This window comes from Berghia stephanieae, chromosome 4, assembly GCF_034508935.2.
Source record: "Berghia stephanieae isolate SIO BIC M18660-M18661 chromosome 4, UCSD_Bste_1.3, whole genome shotgun sequence".
Taxonomy (NCBI): Eukaryota; Metazoa; Mollusca; class Gastropoda; order Nudibranchia; family Aeolidiidae; genus Berghia; species Berghia stephanieae.
The window spans coordinates 66,506,067-66,528,172 of NC_088363.1; the positions used below are offsets into that span (position 1 = coordinate 66,506,067).

Here is a 22,106-nt window from a genome sequence, read left to right on the forward strand (position 1 = left end):
TTGACAAGATAGCAACTATTTTTAGATTGAGAGAGCTTAAAGTCGGAAGGGAAATATGATGTCGGTGACGAATGACAGAGGCTAAAAGAGCCTTGTTGCTATTGACACTGGCTTTAAAAAAAAACTAAAAGATAAATGCAGATCGTCGAAAGTACACATTTTTGTGAGTAAAAACTTTTTTTAAAAAAACAAACAAAAAACAAAAAACAAAAAAACAAAACCAATTTAATCGGCTCTTGAGTTGCGAGTAAACGGAGGCTCGAAGTCGGTTTTGCGTCAAAGAACAACAAAATAAAAAACCCCAATCTAATTAGCAAGTATAGTGGAGACAAAAGTTATTCTGCTGGCATTGTAACTGACTGAAATAATGTGATTCATCAGAACACACTTTCTGTTTCATTGGCCTAAATATAGAATTGGTAGTCGATCATGGCCATCATTGTAGTCTGATCAGTCGACAGTCAATACCACGTGATTTGATTCATCATGGCAAAAGTAAGTTCAAATTATATGAAACGGAACGAAATATTATCTATATCGGATGTGTTGCTAATATGTGTTGCTAATACTCTTCAACAGTCGTAACGTCACTTCCTTCCTAATGGCGCATGGTAACTTAGTAACACTGGCTCGAAACTATCGGAACAATGGCGGACGCCCGTATGAAATATTTCCCCGGCGAGCATAAAAGCGTATCCAGATGAAAAAACCCCATAAATTTGATCATGTTTTGACTTTTACACATTCTGATCACAAGGGATGTGAAAAGTTCTAGCCAGCATGAAGAATAAAAAGTAATTATTTTCTTTGTTTAGAACCAAGATGGCCGCCGTTGCCGGGCGGTGTGACATCAGACTACTGAATCCAATTTCCTCTTTGGAAATCTTTTGCGTTGAAAGTATGAAGGCATGTATCTTAATTGCCATCGTGTACGAAAGAGCGTGATGTTACCAGCACAAAATAACCGAATTAGTCACCGTCCTCAAAATTATCTTACAACGCCCACTTTTAGACAAGAGAAAACGTGCATGAAAATGAAATTCGATATTTTTAAGTTCGATATTTTTAGCCACTTGCTCCGCTTGGGCTTAAGACTAGCATGCCATTTACTAGACTAGTAAATAACTAAATCTAGTCCGCCAACATAAATTGAGCCCAGTAATCGGATAAAACGACCTACCTCAGCCCGTAAAGATCATGATCTATCCTCTTGTTCAAATTACGAGCAGCTATGGCATTGAGAATTCTGATAGGGAGACGGAGAGCTATTGCGTACACCAGGCGATTGCTGTAGGCGATGTCTGCTGGGAAACCGTTTGCCTGGAGTCGATGAAGGACCCATAAGCCTCGACGTGTGCTAAGAAATACCTAGAAAAAAGAGAAATTGCTGATAAGCGAAACGACACACACACACACACATATATATGTATATATATATATATATATATATATATATATATATATATATATATATATATCGTTCTTTCTTTCTCTCTTTCTCTTCCTCTCTCTATCTCTCTCCCTCTCATGTCGGAGAGTTACTTCAGTTCTATGTTGAGTATTCTCTAACAAAGATCAGACAACTCCTCTCGTCCGTCAGCCAATGATAAAACCTGAAAAGATGTGTATGATCAAAGAGACTAGCGTAGCGTTCTACCATCAAAGGTATGATGCAGTGTATGACAAAGTGCAAAGTGGGACATAGAGAGGGAATGCGGGGTCACCCCTCTCAAACGGATAATGGAAGGTGCCCTAAGTATAAGCCACATGAAATACCTTGTGCGACTATCCTTCAAAAGGGGGCGCAATACTCTTCAACAGTCGTAACGTCAATTCCCTCGTAATGACGCATGCTAACTTAGTAACTGGCTCTAAACTATCGGAACAATGGCGGACGCCCTTATGAAATATTTCTCCGACGAGCATAAAAGCGTATCCAGATGAAAAAAAAAACATTATAAATCTGATCATGTTTTGACTTTTACACATTTTGATCACAAGACATATGAAAAGTTCTAGCCAGTCTGAAGAATAAAAAGTACAGATTTTTATTTGTTTCGAACCACGATGGCCGCCGTTGCTGGGCGACGTGACCTCAGACTATTGAATCCAATTACGAGACAGAGGTCGCCTTGGAAGAATTCGGTTGCTCGGAACGGGCACATTGTCTTATGTGAACTTGAAGATAGACTTCCTATTAGTGAGTGGTCACATTGGGTGGCAGCCACTTTTCCTCGTTCACTTGCACTCGTTATAGATAGTATGCGCTTGGCTAAGAAGCTCACAACATTGCCATCCGGAAGTATAACTGGCCAACACACAAAACTATGTGTAACCATAAACGTTTATAATCAGGTTAATACAGTTTAGTGAGAATTACTCATAAACGCGGATGGCAAAAAACAATAACAAAGACACGAGTGACGTCACCTTCGAACTATCTATAGAAATGGTCCGGAGACATTCGAATATTCTGGTTGAGCATGGTATCATGACGTAGCTGCCTGTAGACGGTTCATGATCGTGATTTATTTTCAAATTGGATAGTTTGTCATAATATTGTTGTGTAACCACCATAATCTGCTGCCAAAGCAGAAAGTAAAATGCAAGAAATTATAGATAGATCGAAATTGCCGTTACTCAGGTCTTTGTTATTTTTTTTTTTTCCATCCCATCCACTTTTATGAGTAATTCTCACTAAACTGTATTATCCAGACTATAAAAGTTCATTATTTCACAGAGTTTTGTATGTTGGTCAGTTAAACTTCCGGATGGCGATGTTGTGAGCTTCTTAGCCAAGCGCATACTATCAATATAACGATTTCTCCCAAAATGCACCCTTCCCTGGACGAGAATCCAGCCACAGACCTCATGATTACTGATCAGACGTGCAATCATAATATTATGACAGTCGCTAGCGAAAATTAAAAACTGTTTACGTTAATTCTTTTGTATTTTACAAAAGTGACCGACACTTTTTTGGCGTGAACTCCTCTGTAGGCTGCTCTCCAATGGGAACGATCTGGTCTATAGATAGTTCGAAGATGACGTCACTCAGGCCTTTGTTATTGTTTTTGCCATCCGCGTTTGTGAGTTGTTCTCACTAAACTGTATTGACCAGACTATAAAAGTTCATGGTTACACAGAGTTTGTGTGTTGGTCCGTTATACTTCCGGATGGCAATGTTGTGAACTCCTTGGACAAGCGCATTCTATCTATATTCATGTTTTCGTCCAACGGAGTCATCAATCACATGATTTGTTGTTGTCAAGCGATTGTATAGATAGTTCGAAGATGACGTCACTCAAGCCTTTGTTGTTATATTTTGCCATCCGCGTTTGTGAGTTATTCTCACTGAACTGTATTAACCAGACTATAAAAGTTCATGGTTACACATAGTTTTGTGTCTTCGTCCGTTATACTTCCGGATGGCAATGTTATGAGCTTCTTAGCCAAGCGCATACTATCTATATTTCTTAACAAATGTAAACACGCTGCTTTGTTAAGGAAAGTTGTAAACATACCCGTGTGTCAAGCTGAACAAAATGACGAATAGTGATGTGAGATATTTCAAAACCTGTGAACACTTTTCACTATGTGGGTCATTTTGAGCACATTCTGCAATGTGACCAATGACCTCGAGCACATGGAAAGGGAATATAAATCATGCCCATTGGGAGCGATCTATATTCATGTTGTCGTCCAATCGAGTCATCAATCGCGTGATTTGTTGCTCTCCAACGATTGGACATTTCTGAACAAATGCAAATACGCTGCTTTGTTTATGAAAGTTGTAAACATACCCATGTGTCAAGCTGAACACAATGACCAACTATGTAGGTCACTTTGAGCACATTTTATAGATTAGCCATAGTCGACATTCTTCGGCACAAATTGGGTAATCACTTTAGCAAATCGAAACAAAAAATTAAGATAAAGCAAAACTCGTCCGATGTCACATTTGCTATCTGCATGACCCTCTTCGTGGAAATATCGAGGTCAGGAGTGGGGAGGGGTGCGCTGGGGGCGTGATTAAAATAAAATAAATAAATTGAGCTCTTATATAGCGCAATATCCACTAAATGTGCTCAAAGCGCTTTACAAGAGGTCCCTGGTCACAGCAACATTTAACATGTAGGACGAGACATGACGCCTGTTAGGCGATATTACAATTTTTCGGACAAAGACAACGCTGTTAACGGCCAGGTACTCATTTTACACCTGAGTGTGGTGAGAGAATGTGAGTAAAGAGCCTTTTCCAAGGACTCAACTATGCGCCGAGCGAGGCTCGAACCCAGGACCTTCCGATCCGAAAGCGAGTGTCATACCACTAGACCACTCAGCCGATTCGTGTTATCATACTTTATTATTTCTGCCGTTTGTTTAAAAAAAACACAGTATGTGCTTGATATTTGGTTAACATTGCATATACTGTGCTTTTAAAAACAGCAGATTTCAATCAAACCCTTTTTACGATTAAAATATAGGTAATTTATAAAATAGTCAAGAGCGTTGCTGATTAGAAATCACGCAAGGTTAATGAGATTTTGTTGACTACGGTGGGTAAACTTTAAAAAAAAATTAACTAACCTTACTCTTTCTGCTTAGTTCGACAGCCATGTCACAGCCCGAATTGCCAACACCCACAACAACGTGGCGTGATCCTTTTAACTTCTCAGGTTCGCGAATGTCTCGTGTATGGATAATCTTTCCTGTGAAATTTGACTGACCTTTTGAAAGAAACAAATAAAACAAAACAGATCAATTATAATATGATTCAATTCATATTATAATGAAATTTATGAGTGAATATAGTGGCTGGCGTGGCACAGCTGTATTATTGTCTTTGCTTCGTTCACTGATGTTGCCGAGTTCGATCCCCTCTCCTAAGCTTGTCACCGCTCCCTTGCTCACTTGGCGGCGCTGCACTGTAGTGGAAAATTGAGCATTAAAATAAATTGAGCATTTATATAGAGCGATATCCACCAAACATGCTCAAAGCGCTTTTGCAAGGGGTCCATAGCCAACAGCAACACCTTATAATATAAGTAGGACGAAACATGACGCTTGTTGGGCGATATTACACTTTTATCCCCCGACAGACACAATTTTAAATCAAACCCACAATTGCGTTCGTTTATCAGACCTGCAAATATGTGCATGTCGCTTGGGACGAAAAAAATATCGATAATAAAAAAATCGGATTTCATGAACGCTTTCTAGTCTCAGACTAGAAGGGGGCAAAAAGACAAAAAACAAAACAAAACAAAAAAAAAACAAAAAACGAAGCAGAATAAAAAAAAATAAATAAAACAAAGAAACAAGAACGAACAAAAAACAAACAAAACAAAACAAAAAGCAAACCAAAACAGAGCGCGATATTAGTCTCACCTTCAATGTAAGGCATGTTGATAAAGCCATGATGTCCAGTACAGATCATAATGTAATCAAAATAGAGTATGCTGATTTTGCCAGTAACTTTATTCTGTATTTGGACGACCCAGAATTTCTGATTGTCGGAGCAGCCGTTTGGAAACTCCTTGTCAGTTCCAGCAATTTCTGACGTTTCTATATGGTTGAAATCAGAATGTTGTGTGTTACCATTGGTCATGTTATCTGTCTTGTGATAGCCTTGATTACTGAAGGTTTGACTGTCATTCTCTTTGGTGACACTTCCATTTCTGTGTGTTTGTGATGAACCATTTTCAACAATATAATTCGATGGCGTTTGGCATTTGTTTTGGTTTTGACACTGCTGAGTGTTCGGACGGATAAAGTCAACATGAGTGTTGAACCAAATATGTCGTCTCACATCGAATCTGAAATAAAAAGTTAATAATTGTAAGATAGAATTGAATCCAACAATTTAAAGTAAATTTAGTGGCTAATAAACGACAGGCGATGGCGTGGATAAAGGAATTACGCTCCCAGTCGGGAGGCCCGGGTTCGAGCCATTCTGTCGGCAGCTCATTTATTTCCCCTGAGCAGGAGATTAGAGCCTATTGCTTCCTTTGCGGCGCTGGACTGCGGTTGATACTGTGGTCTTTTCTAGAGATAGATCCTAAAGGAAAAGAAAAGCCCCCTTAAGGATGACTATAGGGACTTTTATATTTATTATAATTATGAAAAATATAGGTTGGAGATACAGGAATATATTTACAATATTTACGCGTTCTATTCAGTCAAATACATTGTTGTCGACCTGCACATATTTGCAAATACAGTGCTGGACAAAAAATAGAGAATTATTAATGTCTATTTTTTTTCAACAACCTATTGCTATCTTTCTTCCTTTTATATCGTATCGTATCGTATCGTTTAAGAGCTGATAGGTTCTAAAAACATTTAAATTCTCTGTGTAACTTGTATGCATAGATACAATTTATCAATTATATAAATAGTATTCAATATCAATTAATTGATAATATTGAGAATTAAATTTCTAATACATAAATAAGTGTCATATTCAATATTCGTAGTACAATTAACTCTATTTACATTCATTTGGTATGTCCAACTTGTACCTTCGAGAGTTTCAAATAATTGATGTACAAAATACAACAATATCCAATGTCATGTTACATTATTCGTCAAAATCAAATATTAAGTTGGTAAGCTCTTTGTCAATGGCATTCTTAAAGTTATTAATTGAATTATAATTTTTTGTCTTAAAATTTAGATTACTCCATATATATATGAATAAGATCACCTTTTATTCTACGATATTTTAGTGAAGGTAGTTGGCATAACAGTCATATTATTGTCACCTATATAATAGGAGAAAAAAGGGTTAGACCTACCAATGTGCAGCACTCTAAATTTAGCAATATTAAAATAAAGCTGCCAATTTTCAGAACAATTGTATAGTGAACTTATATCATTTTGTAAGATATCTTTATCTAATTACGGTGCATAAATTTTGCTGTCATTATCAAAATCTTTGCATTTATAATTTATAGTATCAGGCAGATAATTTATACAGATAATGATTAGTAAAAGACCAAGTACACTGCCCTAAGAGACACCACTAGTTGCGCATATGAAGTCAGAACAACTTTCACATATGGCCTCTTAAAAAGAATACACTCCAGTTACAAATATTACCAGTAATTCATTAACCTTTAAGTTTAAAAAAATAACCGTTTGTGTGGCACATACTCGAAAGCTTTCCTGAAATCCAAATAAATAACATCAATATTGCATTTTTCATCAATACATATTGTAAACTATATATTGATTTGCCGGTGTGATAGATTTGTGATAAAATTTTATATAATTTTGAAATCTCAAGATGACGCCCTTGGTGTGTAGATAGCTTGCCATGTCTTTGACTGTAGTGTAGAAGAAAAAAAAATGGTCTTGAAATCAAGACACGTGGCGTCATAGAAGAAATTGTATTAAACGCCTTCGTTTCATAAATTGTTTTAAAACTTTTTGTTTTATGTCGTCATACCATTTTGTTAATGTTATTGTGAGGGCCTTTAATCCGGTATTTAGTACATTTCTTTCTTTCCTTAAAAAAAAAAAATAACAGCACTAAGCCATTCTTGTTAAAAACTATGTAAAAATTGCGTGCCGCATAGACAATTGATTTACAGTGCTTCGTTTTTTAACAAAGTCAAATGATGTTGCGTGTGGGCAATGATCTGATGAATGATGATGATCGCTAAATTCTAGCCCCGGCATTGCATCCCTTGGTAAAGCACTTGGCACGCATAATCCCGCTCAGCTCGTGTGAAAGAGTACCTGGCTACATGCAGGGACGGATATCAAAAGATTGTTTAGTGCAGAAAGAGTGCTTAACATGGGGATTTTAATTTATAACATAAAAATTTGGTTCCATACAGCCTGTAAGAGTATTAAACGAAGCATGCCCGGGCACAAAGAGCATGACCAATTTATGAAAATTACTAAATAACTGTTCATATTCATTTTTGCACGTCCAATGTCTATAATGTTATAGATACATACCGATCAGCATACGAACTATAGTATTTCAGCACGGTAGTATGATGCATGTAGTTTGGAAATTCTTTTGGAGGCGGAAAATCACTAAATGCCATCGTTTCCTTGCTGGTGTTCGTGAAGGTGCTGTTAGACACACTACCTCTGCCACCATTTTCCGTGTCACTGTTGAATCGCCACAAACCACCGATGTCGTCAGACGAATCAAAACAAACAGGGTCCAACCCATCTTCTTTACACGTCTTGATAGCAACTAGTCCGCCACATCCTGCACCAATAATAGCAACTAGTTTTGGGGCCATTTTATTATCACTAACTCTCCTGTTGGCTTTTCTCTCCATAAAGAAATTCGCTGGTTAACACAAAAGAGCATTCATGAATTCACCACAACGTATTGTGCCCAAGGTTACATGAAAATGTTTACCATTAAACTGTCAATTTTGTTTCCTCCCGGTTTCTTCAGTGATGAATTTAGATGATGTTAAGAACATTTAAGAGCGCATCTGCGCAATCGGGCTCTTAGAATCAGAGCGGGAGCTTATCCCAGTTTCTGACATAACTTTGAAAGGGACTGTGACAGTTGCTTATCACCCTTTTATCACCCGCTAATATATCTTCTTAAATACTCTCTACTAGATCCAATTCCAAGCCCGGCTTACAAGCCACTAAGCTCTGTTTAGATAAGGAAATCAGAAAACAGAATCACTACAACTACAAACACAATATTCTAGTTAACTTAAACAAAACAATGTACTCAATAACTGGTAGAGGTAAAACGTTAGGTGGTGACGGGCACTCTGCTTTCATTCGTATTTAAATATGGAACAGTAAAATGCTTTATCACATGAAATTATAAGTACAGGTCAACTCCTATCTCAGTGCAAAGTAATAAATAACTGAAAATGTCTGTCCTAGCTGTTTGTTATCTTGGTGCACATTGCACAGTGACATAATAATTGCGTGGTCTTGAACTTTTTTATAGGTCACAAGGTCCAACGGTCTTTGAATAGTGGTCTCCGTTTATAAGCTTAGTCCTCGGGAATCAAGCAACGCGCTTATAGTAATCGGTTTGTCCATATAAGCGAATTTTGATTTCTTTTCTTTTTCTTTTCTTTTTTGTTTGATGCTAAGTCTTTGTTCGATGCTCAAATCACACTAAATGCATCTTTTTCTTCTCTTAGCTTCCAAATGTATAGATAATGGTTGCACTAGGTTACGGGTTTGGAACTGCAATTGATCCATTAGACGTAATATTTTAGCTTTTTATTCTTTTCCATTACATTTGTTTGTTTGTTGGAAAAACAAACCCTCTTTTTTTGCCACAATAATATGCGAAAGCATTACGCCGTAGGTTTGGGACGAGGGGTAATGAAACGTGATTGTTGCTTGTTTGACTTCTGATTGAATGCACCTGTTTATGTCATCCCCCTTTTCTGTGAACGGGTTCCTACTCTATTCTTGGTCTTTAAATCAGAGATTACGTTTGATGGTTTTAATTGCTTGTTTTAAAATCTGACATTATTGGTGCGGAGGGCAGGTATGTAGCACAAAATAGACTTGTCAACCGTCGCGTGCGTGAAATCAAGACGGTCACAAATAGAACCAGTGCAAACTTTATCTTCTTAACTCATATCGTAAGCACACTTAACACCCCTGTAAACAGAATGTTGTGATCAAAATGTCTTTTCTGGTCGATGGTTAATTATGGCCACAACTCAAGTTCAAGTTCAAGTCCATAAAATGCAAAAGGCACACTGTGCCCAACACTGTAAATGCACATAATTGCTATCTATCATAATCCTGTAATTCCAGTCATTCAATCATCCCGGTGTTCTTGTGTATGTGGAAAAAGCGTTGAAATGATGTGGGGTTTGTGGTGTCTATTATGTCATGTAGTAGTTTGTTCCATTCACGTATTAGACAGATTGCGCGTCGGGGCGCTAACGGGGTCGCTTAGAGATAGACGACGATTGGGATTGTTTGGAAGCTTTAACCCTTTGCCCACTAGTCAATATGATATCGGACAAGCTATCGCCGTCTACATCTACACCAGAATAGAAATAGAGGGTGGAGCCTACCATGATATAACATTTTAATTCCATCATATCAGTTCTGTCCACTGACAGTTGGGTGGGTATCGCTTTCCAGAACTTATGTCCTTCTATGAAATCCTGAGTTTTTGACCAATCAACGATTGCTCTTTTGATAGCTCTCTTGTCAACATGAGACAGCTCAGCCCTTGATTTATGTACAGGCATCACAGGCGGTATATGTTGTGTAACTTCAAAGACCACGGTTGACCGAAAGCGATGAATGGAAGCCCTACTGTGGCGTGGAGAACGAAGTCTTGTATATATAGTTACGTCATATCTCAACGCTCGTGAATTCTTAGTAAGGCTGGATTCACAATCAAAACACGAAATCTGTGTTTTAAACTCTTGAATCAATCGAGTTACATCAGTGCGTTCGTTTCATTGAGAAATTAAAAACGATATGTAAATCAAGAACATCGACTGGAAAATAAGGAAATTATCATAAAATTATAAAATTTGAGAAAACTGTTTTCAAAATCAAATCTATTACATAAAAGGTTATTTCTCGACCGATTTTTATGAGACAAAAACAATTTTTCTCCACTTTTAAAGCTGATTCCAACAATAAGGTTTTCAAATTTATCGCTATTAGATTATTTGTCATTTTTAAAAAAATACCCAATTGACTGCTCAGGAAATGAATACGTAATCCTTGGCGGCTAGCGAGTAAGTTTTGCGTATCCCTTTCCCACGCAGACGCACGCACACACACACACACACACACACACACACACACACACGCAAATGGCTTTGTCGATGTGATGAAACTTGGTTGAGTGTCTGTTTTTAGGAATTGTTAATGTAGATTGGATTGCTTATAGCTGGGTGTTTGCTTTTGATTGTTTTGTGAAATAGATGAGACTGGAGGTTGGCCATCTTAGTGTGTCTAGCGCTGCTGTCACACACCGCGGTTCTGTCTTGCGACAATTTGTGGAAATCTTGCAGCTGCTCTCTAAATGTTTTCAATGGATTTTATGTCCTTAATCTTATAGGGACCCCATGCAGTACAAGCATACTCCAACATAGATCACACAAGTTGAATACTATATTATGCCCGTGACTTTATCTTTTCGGGACCTTGATGACGATTTTTCTTGATGAAATGCAATATTTTGAAGGCCTTTGTCAAAATATGGTCAATAAGATGTTCCCACTGCAGGGTGTTATTTAACTGGACTCCAAGGAACGCTATTCTGTTTAGGTGTTTAAGTGTTTGGCCGAACATTTTGATAGATTTTTGCATAAGTCATATCTAATAATGAAGAACCTGTTCCCTGCGGCACTCCAAATAGCACTCTGCATTTTTCACATGTTTTTCCATCAAGCACCACCTCTTGTGGCTGATCACACAGCCAATCTTTAAACCAATTATTTAGTAGCTGAGACCTGTTGCGTTTTCCGAAGTATTCTAATTTCTGAAGAAGCTGTTTGTGAGGTACGGTATCGAAGGCTTTTGAAAAGTCAAGTTTTATTCAATCTGTTTATTTCCTTTCATCTAACGCTATTGTTATTTGTTCAAGTGTACTGATGAGTTGGGTCTCACATGATCTACCATTAAGAAAATCCATGGTGGTAGTCAACTCGTATATGATGGTGGTCAAAATGATCCATAATACTGTGAAATAGAATATGCTCAAGTACCTTGCAAGTCACGTTTGCCTTGTTTGTGAATTGTAGAAATCCTAGCATGTTTCCAAACATTTTGGACTTGTCCTTTGTCGAGAGATTGATGGAATAGGATGCAACGGTGTGGACGTATTTCACACATCTCTCAGGATTCGTGTTGGAATAGAATCAGGTCCAAGCGCTTTCGATCGATTTAGGTCTTTTAGTTGTTTGGTAACACCCTCTCTAGTGATTGTTATTATTGGCATAGTGGGTATATTGCTATTTTCCATACATGTTTCAAAGACATTATGGTTTTGCTTTTTTAATTGCATTATTCTATGGTGTCGGTTGCCTCTGATCCGTCAGACCTTTGTAATACAGAAATGCTTGTCACGTCTTTCCGTTTTTGTTCATATATATTTCAAGAAACGATTTGTGATAGCCCCATTATTCTCCCCTCTATGATCAAGTTCAAGCATGTTATTGACATACTTTTGATGTTTGTTTCTTAGTTCTTTATGTATTTTCTTTTGGAGAGTCCGGTATTCATTCCAGACGTGGTCGTTATTGTATAGTTTTGATTTGTGTTTTTGACGAATTTATAATTTAATTTTCGGTGTGATCTATGACAAGTGAGATTTTCCACTGATTAATTTTTAGGGAATGTATTTGTCCATCAAGTCTTGATAAAGGTTCTAATTTCTATTAACGTCATTGTTGCAAGCTTGGTTTACGAAATGATAGTAATTTTCCTTAAAGCTATTTTTGATGGCGTTCATGTCCCCTTTGTGAAATATGCTTTGTTCTGGAAGCCTTTCGTTGGATTTTCGCTTTCAAAGTGAAGTCACACAAAACACCATCGGGATCACTCATGCCCGTAGAGACTGATTGTATAAGGTCGGGGCAAGTTGTAAGCACTGGGTCAAGGGTGTGAGCGGTTCTGGCCCATTACAATTGGTCGGGCAAAACGGCAAAACTAATTTTTTAAAAAAGAAAAGAAAGCAAAACGTCACATGAGAACCTTGCACAGTCGGGGAAAATAAAATTTAAGGTAAACAAATTTAAATACGGAAAAACGTAATAAGCAATATTAAAAATATAATCATTGTCCATCCTTAAGTCTGTTAATTTGTAGATTAACAATATGAAATCATCTCTACAAGATCACTTCGTGAAGTCCAAGTTTTGACAACTCTTTTTTTATCTGCACAGATCTCTCTCTCTCTCTCTCTCTCTCTCTCTCTCTCTCTCTCTCTCTCCTCTATCTATTATCTATCTATCTCTCTCTCTCTCTCTCTCTCTCTCTCTCTCTATTTTATATATTTTTTTATATATATATATATATATATATATATATATATATATATCCCTCCCTCTCTCTCTCTCTCTCTCCTCTCTCTCTCTCTCTCTCTCTCTCTCTCTCTCTATCTCCCCCCCCCCAAATCGACCACCCTTGCCTATTGCAATCACTTAAAATTTTATGACTCGCATAGCATTTTGATGTTTTCTATTAATCCTTTTGGTCAAAGTTTGGTATATTTTTAAAAAATCGTTTTTTTTTTCTTTTTACTAGAGTAGCCTATTCATTCGTGTTTTTAAGTGAGTATTTATCGGTGAGCGTGCTTTTAAAGGGGTAAATTTATAGTAAAAAGTTTGTAACGCGCCCGAGCTTGCTTATAGCCCGATTGTGCTTATAACCGGAATGCTTATAAACGGTGTGATTGTGACTATTTGTCATCACTTGGAGTTCCAGTTCAATTCACGCGAGTCTGCTCTACTTTTAGATTTACACACGCTGGAGGCATGGGCTAATGCTGATAATCTTGTCTGGATTTTTTTTTTTTTTTTGTCACGAAGTTGCCTTTGATAAATTCTCCATGTACTGTAGGAAACTTTCAAGGGAAAGTAGGTCATTGACTTGAGCTGTCGTCCAGCGAGCATAGTGGTCATGGTCAAGAGCAAACATCAATTGAATTATCTTTCTCTGTGACTCCACATTGTGTGCAGCATAGTTATGTTCACATTGTGATCTTAGAAACTGTAGAAAAAGGGTCTCCAGTTGCCAAACTTGGATCTAGTAATGAGAAATGCGGATAGATAGAACTCATTTGTTCACACCAAGCTTCAGGCAGAAGAACAAAAAATGGTTATTACACTTACAGCTTATCATTTGAAAAGAAATGTGTTGGTAAACTTCTTTAGATTCTTAGAAGTGTTGGGTGAATAATTGAAATACGTCTCAGGTTTCTGTTATGATGGGGTATTTATATTTGGGTTTTTAAAAAAAATATTAAGGTCATACATTTAAAATGTGTTTTGTTGTATTCCTTGACTCCGTAAATGTAGTTTTCCACTCTAAAATAATTGAATCTGGGGCATCTGGAACAAAATCACAGGCAAATCCAATATTTCATGGCGGCCATTTTGAATCTATTAATTTTGACGGGAAATTCTATAGCCACAAATTGGTTCCCGCAATGTTTGAATTCAGCTTACTCAGGAGGTGCACGATATGGCTTTAAAATGTTACATATTCTCCCTAGTATACGTTGAATAGGGAATCTATACAATGCTACTATTTCATTACTTTGATTTGAATGAGATTCTGCTACCAATGATGATCTTTTCAAAAAATATTTTAAAGATTGAATTGTTTGGCGAAAGTTCTAAGACAGACAGGAAAGAGAGAGAGAGAGAGAGAGAGAGAGAGAGAGAGAGAGAGAGAGAGAGAGAGAGAGAGAGAGAGAGAGAGAGAGAGTGTGTGTATGAAAGGTGCCAGACAAAGCAAGAAAGAAAAATACAAGAAAAAAAAACCCCATCTAACCTGTAATCAGAAGGTCTGAGGTTCAATCCCCAGTCGAGGTAGATTTTTTGGGATGATTTTTTTTACTTGCATTGTCTGGCACCCCTATTACACAACTGTTCAGCTCTCTATCTTACACCAGTGCCTGCTCCTTAATTTCTTAATGTGACCACAACTGTTGCTGGCCTGTATTATTCTACTATTTTCAACAATCCAAGGTTAAATGTTGTTAATGTTATTTGTTACTATTCAATGATCCTTATATTATATGGCTTTATTCTGTTCAAAATCTTTTTAATTGTTGTACATTTTTTGACTCAATTCTTTTTTATTCCAATCCTAATCTTTAATTTTTTTTTCATTCCACACAAACTCATGAATTTCTTTATTTAGACCGGTCTAGATTTCTTTTCCTGCTTCACGTCAACATTTTACACAGTATTATATCATGTTGTTGTGAAAATTCGGATTAAATCTATTGGAAGGCAATTCTTGAACTTGATCTTATAGAAAATATTGTGTTTGTGTCTGACGTCGAGTAGAAAGGTGATTTAAGACAGTTGCTCTGTCCCATTAGTTGCTTATAAACTTATTCCCTACGCCAATGTGCATTCAACCATACACATGCTACATTGCACCAGTGTGCTGTTGTCAATTACATGTGGAATGAATGAACGGCCTAAATGAAATCTGATATTAGATATGCAAGCAAAACCTTGTCTATTAAAATTCTGATGAAGCAAAAAAAAAAAAAAAAAAAAAAAAAAAAAAAAAAAAAAAAAGAAATTGTTTTGAAAACATGTTTGTGTATGAGTTATCAATGTTGATATAATATGTGATATATTCATATAACCAGATCAATACAGGAGACCGAGACGAATATATATTGACATTTTATCTCGTTTATTTGATCTAATTTACCATCTAAATTATAACATGTCTGTACAAAAAATATCTTTTTTGTTTGTTTTGGGAAGCAATTATGTATCAAATTATTATTATTATTATTATCATCATCATTATTATTATTATTATTATTATTATTATTATTATTATTATTATTATTATTATTATTATTATTATTATTATTATTATTATTATTATTATTATCATTATTATGATTATTATTATTATTATTATTATTGTTGTTGTTGTTGTTGTTGTTGTTTTTGTTGTTTTTGTTGTTGTTATTACAAAGCTTTGGGAATTGAATATTTAATAATCTAATATCATCCTTAACTAATGCTGGCAGTGTCAATGCCTTCAATTTGTGAAAACCTAACAATGGGTGGACTAAATGCTACCATGAAAAAGACAAGCAAATGACTTTAGTAATCTCAAAAAAAAAAAAAAAAAAAAAATTCAAAAGTATTCAATTAGCCACTCCCACGCCTCGTTCTGAAAAAAGTCCGCGAAATTAAAGGGGAGGCAAGAGAAAATCAGCTGATCGTTAAAATAGTAACAGAAAAGTGGAGGTGCTCGGCAATGAATGCAAGAAAGACATTTAAAACGCCGTAAAAATGTTTAAAAATCACTTAATGTTATAATTACCATCCATAACAACCTGTCAAATTCACATATGTAAGATGTCAAGCCAAAATTAATAATAAAATAATAAAGAACACGATTGACCGGTGGTCCGTTGACTACACATGCATACGAGTACCAGAAATATTTTGTAAACAATGTAACACAATATAATGTGTAAGTTTCAAAGCAAATGCAACCACAAATAACATCAAAGAACAATGTGGGACTACTGTTTTAATTTCATAAAACCAAACGTATATTTTCTGCCCCCGGTATTGAACGTGTAGTTAGTATGTATCGTACAAACAACATTCGTTTAGACAGGTAGTCGGGATTCTAGCGCCAGTTTTATTTGGGCAACCATGATTGGGATTTCACTCAATGCACTTATTATTAATTATTATTATTATATAATAATAATAATAATAATAATAATAATAATAATAATAATAATAATAATAATAATAATAATAATAATAATAATAATATAATAACAATAACAATAATAATAATAATAATAATAATAATAATAATAATAATAATAATAATAATAATAATAATAATAATAATAATAAGCAGTTGAAAGGATATAGTCTTTGGTGTATAAGTGCATATGTACAATATTTCTTATAATAAATGCTTCAAAACAAAACAAAACTAAAAAAAATAACTAAAGAATAAATGAATAAAAATATCTATTTGGGCATTTACTTACATTAATAGTCTTGAAAATCACAATCACAATCCATGAAAATTAAATATCCCAAAATCCGAAGAAGACATGAATTTAATCCAAAATCCAACACAGGAATGTATTTTAATAGGAGACAGATATCCTATTAAAACCATAGCATTACTTGCAAACAACAATACCCCACTCTGCGTTTAAGGGGCTTGTGGCCGTCACATTGTAAATTGTGGCCGCATTAGGGTAATCGGTGTCCTAAAGACTGACACACTGACATACAATCAATGAGAACTATAAAGAATCCATTCTAGAATTCAACTACAAACTGAAAAGCATGATAAATATCACTCTCTCAAATAATTTCCTTTGCTCAGGTTCACTCACACTCTCCTTTATTGCAAAACATTGATAAGTGAGATAAAGTTTGTATTTCAATTATAAACTTAATCACATAACCTAAATGATGGAGAATAAAAACAGCTAATTATAAAAAAAATTCACAGATCAAGTTATCTAATTGAACTCCGCATATTTAGCTTAATTACTCATTGACCATATATTTTTTTAAATGGCATTGTTTCATTTAAACAAGACCATGACGCTTATGCCTGGACCGGGTATTCACAAATTCTGCTTTTGTGTTCCACTTTTCGAATCGAATTAATCTCTATCTTATCCGTTTATTTGCAAATTTTCTGCACTTTATAAATAAGACCATAACGCTTATGTCTGGACGGTTGTTCGCAAATTCTGCCTTTGTGTTCCACTGTTCGATTAGAATTAATCTCTATTTTTTCCGTTTATTTGCAAAGTTTCTGCACTTTATAAATAAGACCATAGCGCTTATGTCTGGACCGGGCATTCGCAAATTCTGCTTTTGTGTTCCACTTTTCGAATCGAATTAATATCTAGTCTATCCGTTTATTTGCAAAGTTTCTGCATTTTATTAATAAGACCATAACGCTTATGTCTGGACCGGGCATTCGCAAATTCTGCTTTTGTGTTCCACTTTTCGAATCGAATTAATCTCTATTTTATCCATTTATTTGCAAAGTTTCTAGATTTTATAAATAAGACCATAACGCTTATGTCTGGACCGGTTGTTCGCAAATTCTGCTTTTGTGTTCCACTTTTCGATTAGAATTAATCTGTTTTTTCCGTTTATTTGCAAAGTTTCTGCACTATATAAATAAGACCATAGCGCTTATGTCTGGACCGGGCATTCGCAAATTCTGCTTTTGTGTTCCACTTTTCGAATCGAATTAATCTCTATTTTATCCGTCTATTTGCAACGATTCTGTACTTTATAAATAGGACTATGACGCTTATGTCTGGACTGGGTATTCGCAAATTTTCCTTTTGTGTTCCACTTTTCGAATCGAAATAACATCTAGTCTATCAGTTTATTTGCAAAGTTTCTGCACTTTATAAATAAGACCATAACGCTTATGTCTGGACCGGGCATTCGCAGATTCTGCTTTTGTGTTCCACTTTTCGAATCGAATGAATCTCTATCTTATCCGTTTATTTGCAAAGTTTCTGCACTTTATAAATAAGACCATAGCGCTTATGTCTGGACCGGGCATTCGCAAATTCTGCTTTTGTGTTCATCTTTTCGAATCGAATGAATCTCTATCTTATCCGTTTATTTGCAAAGTTTCTGCACTTTATAAATAAGACCATAACGCTTATGTCTGGACCGGGCATTCGCAAATCTGCTTTTGTGTTCCACTTTTCGAATCGAATGAATCTCTATCTTATCCGTTTATTTGCAAAGTTTCTGCACTTTATAAATAAGACCATAACGCTTATGTCTGGACTGGGCATTCGCAAATTCTGCTTTTGGGTTCCACTTTTCGAATCGAATGAATCTCTATCTTGTCCGTTTATTTTCAAAGTTTCTAGATTTTATAAATAAGACCATAACACTTATGTCTGGACCGGGCATTCGCAAATTCTGCTTTTGTGTTCCACTTTTCGAATCGAATTAATCTCTATTTTATCCGTTTATTTGCAAAGATTCTGCACTTTATAAATAAGACCATGACGCTTATGTCTGGACCGGGTATTCGCAAATTCTCCTTTTGTGTTCCACTTTTCGAATCGAATTAATATCTAGTCTATCGGTTTATTTGCAAAGTTTCTGCATTTTATAAATAATAATAATTGTTCAAAATTTTACCTTACACCCGATATTACAAGTACAAGTGAGCCAGGTGAAGAAGATTGTCAAACAGTGTGACAGATGAAATAGGAAGAGAGAGAGAGAGGGAGGGAGAGAGAGAGAGAGAGTGAGAGAGAGAGAGGGCAAGAGAGAGAGAGAGAGAGAGAGAGAGAGAGAGATATTCGTTTTTTGTTCAAAATCTCTCTCTCTCTCTCTCATTGCACAAGGTTGTGCTATTTACTACTATTTATCAAGAACAGCCAAGCTGGCAACCCAGTCTCTGTATAAACTAAGCAAGATGGCAACAGGGACCTCGCTCCTTATCCAATGCCGAAGCTTTAGTTTGAGTCAAACGGTTTTGTTAAAAAAAACCCACCCAAAATAAGTTCGTGTCGTAAGTGATGGAAGTTGAAGTCGGCTTATTATAAAATCGTTTTTATGGTCTGTTTGGATTACCCTTTTTAAATAGAAAAAGTGAATATATCATAAACTTGAAGAATAGGCAAGCTAAATGAAATTTAAATTGACTGATTAAATGAGTACGCGAGGCTGAGTTGCGAACGACTACTGGGTTCCGACATTCCGATCCCAGTGTCATTCATGTTCACCGTACCGTGTTACTGTCTACACACTACACTGCATTGTTAGTGACTGGTCATGTCTTTTTTGTTTGTATGTTTTACGCAAGCTTAATAAAAATTAAATTGACTGATTAAATGAATACGTGAGGCAGAGTTGCGAACGACTCATGGGTTCCGACATTCCGATCCCAGTGTCAGTCATGTTCACCGTCCTGTGTTACTGTCTACACACTACACGGCATTGTTAGTGACTGGTCATGCCTGTTTTGTTTGTATGTTTCTTTTAATATGGGTCAATTTACAAAGAATAATAATAGAAATGTTCAAAACAAAAACTAGATTCACTATTACGTGCCTGTAATGAAGTGCTTTCCACAAACCGTGAGCGAGAATGATGGTGGAGGTAATGGCAACCATGTGGGTTTGTTATTGTTTCCTACCTCCGTCAACCCGCGCATCCGGTTGCGCACCCACGCTGATTCTGACCAATGGGGTCATTCTCTGCCTTGTTCAGCTGAATCTCTACCAATGACGGGAGAACATACGTTAGGCAAGGGGCGTAACAATCTCATATGGACGAACTCAGCGTCACCAACATTTACCTTTACAAAAAAAAATTGGTGCCGGCAACAACTTGAGATTTGTAAGACACAGGTCGGTATTCGGCAAACGATTTCATACGAGTTAATATTCAATGTATTTAATAGCGTTTAGGCATAGTGCTGTTCAATGTAAAATTGCATTATAGTACGGTACTTGCACGCCGCATTCAAGCACGCTCTCCATTATGACACCCTGAAACTGGGTGACCGATTTTATTTTCTGTGAAAAAGCATGAACATCCAACAAGCGGTCTCGCTGACAAGGGCAATAAGACGAAATAATAAGTGAAGACCAGGATGTGTATTGGTTACCTCTCATGAGCATAGGATTTTGGCACGCTCGGATTCTAGCACGCTTTATTGGCTTCTATCGAGTGTGCTAGAATTCAGTGAGTATTATCCATCCATCCATCCATCCAAAAATACATACATACATACATACATACATACATACATACATACATACATACATACATACATACATACATACATACATACATACATACATATATACATACATACATACATACATACATACATACATCATCATGACATACATACATACATCATACATACAGACATGCATACATACATACATACATACATACATACATACATACATACATACATACATACATACATACATACATACATACATACATACATACATACATACATACATACATACATACATACATACATACATACATACATACATACATACATACATACATACATACATACATAGATTGCCAAATTCTAGCCCAGGCATTGCATTCTTTGGTAAAGCACTTGAAATACATTTAACTGCTCGGCTAAAGTGTAAAAGAGGCAGCGATAAAAAATATTTTTAGTGTTCGTGCACAAAGTGCGATAAACAGGCAAGTTGTATTTTATGACATGAGAATTGGTTCCATACGGCCTACAGGAGGGATAAATGAGACACGATTGGGCGCAATGAGTATGGTCAACATGACCATTAATGTTAGGCGAACAATGTCAATTATACTATAAGTTGAGCTTTTTATAGAGCACAATATCCACTAGATGTGCTCAAAGCCCTTTACATGGGGTCCCTGGCCAACAACAGCAACACTTAACATATAGGACAAGACATGTCGCCTGTTAGGCGATATTACACATTTTTTTCCGACAGAGACAACACTGTTAACGGCCAGGTGCTCATTTTACACCTAAGCACGATGAGAGAATGTGAGTATATAGCCGTTTCCAAGGACTCACCTGTGCGCCGAGCAAGGCTCAAACCCAGGACCTTTCCATCCAAAAGCGAGTGCCATACCACAAGACTACATAGCAGCACAAATACCAGATACATACCGTTCCGCACACAGCCTAAAGTATTCCAACACATGAGTATGATGCAGGAAATTTGGAAAGTCTTTTGGAGGCGGAAAGTCACTAAAAGCCATCATTTCCTTGGTGGTGTTCATGATCGTGTTACTAAACACACTTCCCCTGCCATTACCCTCCACGTCACTGCTGAATCTCCACAAGCCACCGATGTCGTCAGAAGATTCAAAACCAACAGGGTTTAATCCATCTTCAATACACGTTTTGATAGCAGCCAGTCCGCTACATCCTGCACCAATAATAGCAACTTGCTTTTGGGTCATTTTACTATTGCTAACTCTCCTGTTGGCTTCCCTCACCATAAAGAAATTCACTGGTTAACACAAAAATAGCATTCACGAATTCACAATATCAATAAATGGTACTTTATAGACACTTAGTGTAAATGAAGGGAGGCACATGAATATGTTTAAACTGTCAATTCTCTGTCTTCACTGTTTCTTCGATGCTGAATTTATCGAGTGTTAGAAAACCATTTATAGCTCATTTACGCAATCAGACTCTTAGAATCGCAGCAGGAACTCTCCCAGTTTCTGAATTTACTTTGAAAGGGACTATGACAATTGCTTAGCACCCTCCTAATACAACGCTAATATATTATTTTAAAATACTTTCTGCCAGATCCAATTCCAGGCTCGGTTTACAAGCCATTAAGTTCTGCTCTAATAGGGAGGTCAGAAAACTGAATAACGACATAGAAC

General features: G+C 36.3%; 1 protein-coding gene across 2 annotated transcripts in view; it reads right to left on the reverse strand.

The window, feature by feature from the left end:
* LOC144971059 (flavin-containing monooxygenase 5-like) overlaps window positions 1-22,106 on the reverse strand; it is a 31,810-nt gene extending 9,704 nt beyond the window's left edge. Inside the window, exons 1-4 of one of the 2 annotated variants that reach the window (XM_078911396.1) lie at window positions 21,373-22,106; window positions 5,392-5,819; window positions 4,591-4,730; window positions 1,181-1,368 (exon numbers count right to left, since the gene is read on the reverse strand). In XM_078911396.1, the coding sequence (XP_078767522.1) occupies window positions 1,181-1,368; window positions 4,591-4,730; window positions 5,392-5,819; window positions 21,373-21,707 (1,091 nt within the window). In that variant the 5' untranslated portion in view covers window positions 21,708-22,106. Of the gene's footprint in view, window positions 1-1,180; window positions 1,369-4,590; window positions 4,731-5,391; window positions 5,820-7,971; window positions 9,808-21,372 lie in introns of those variants that run through there. The other variant, XM_078911395.1, reaches the window with a different exon arrangement.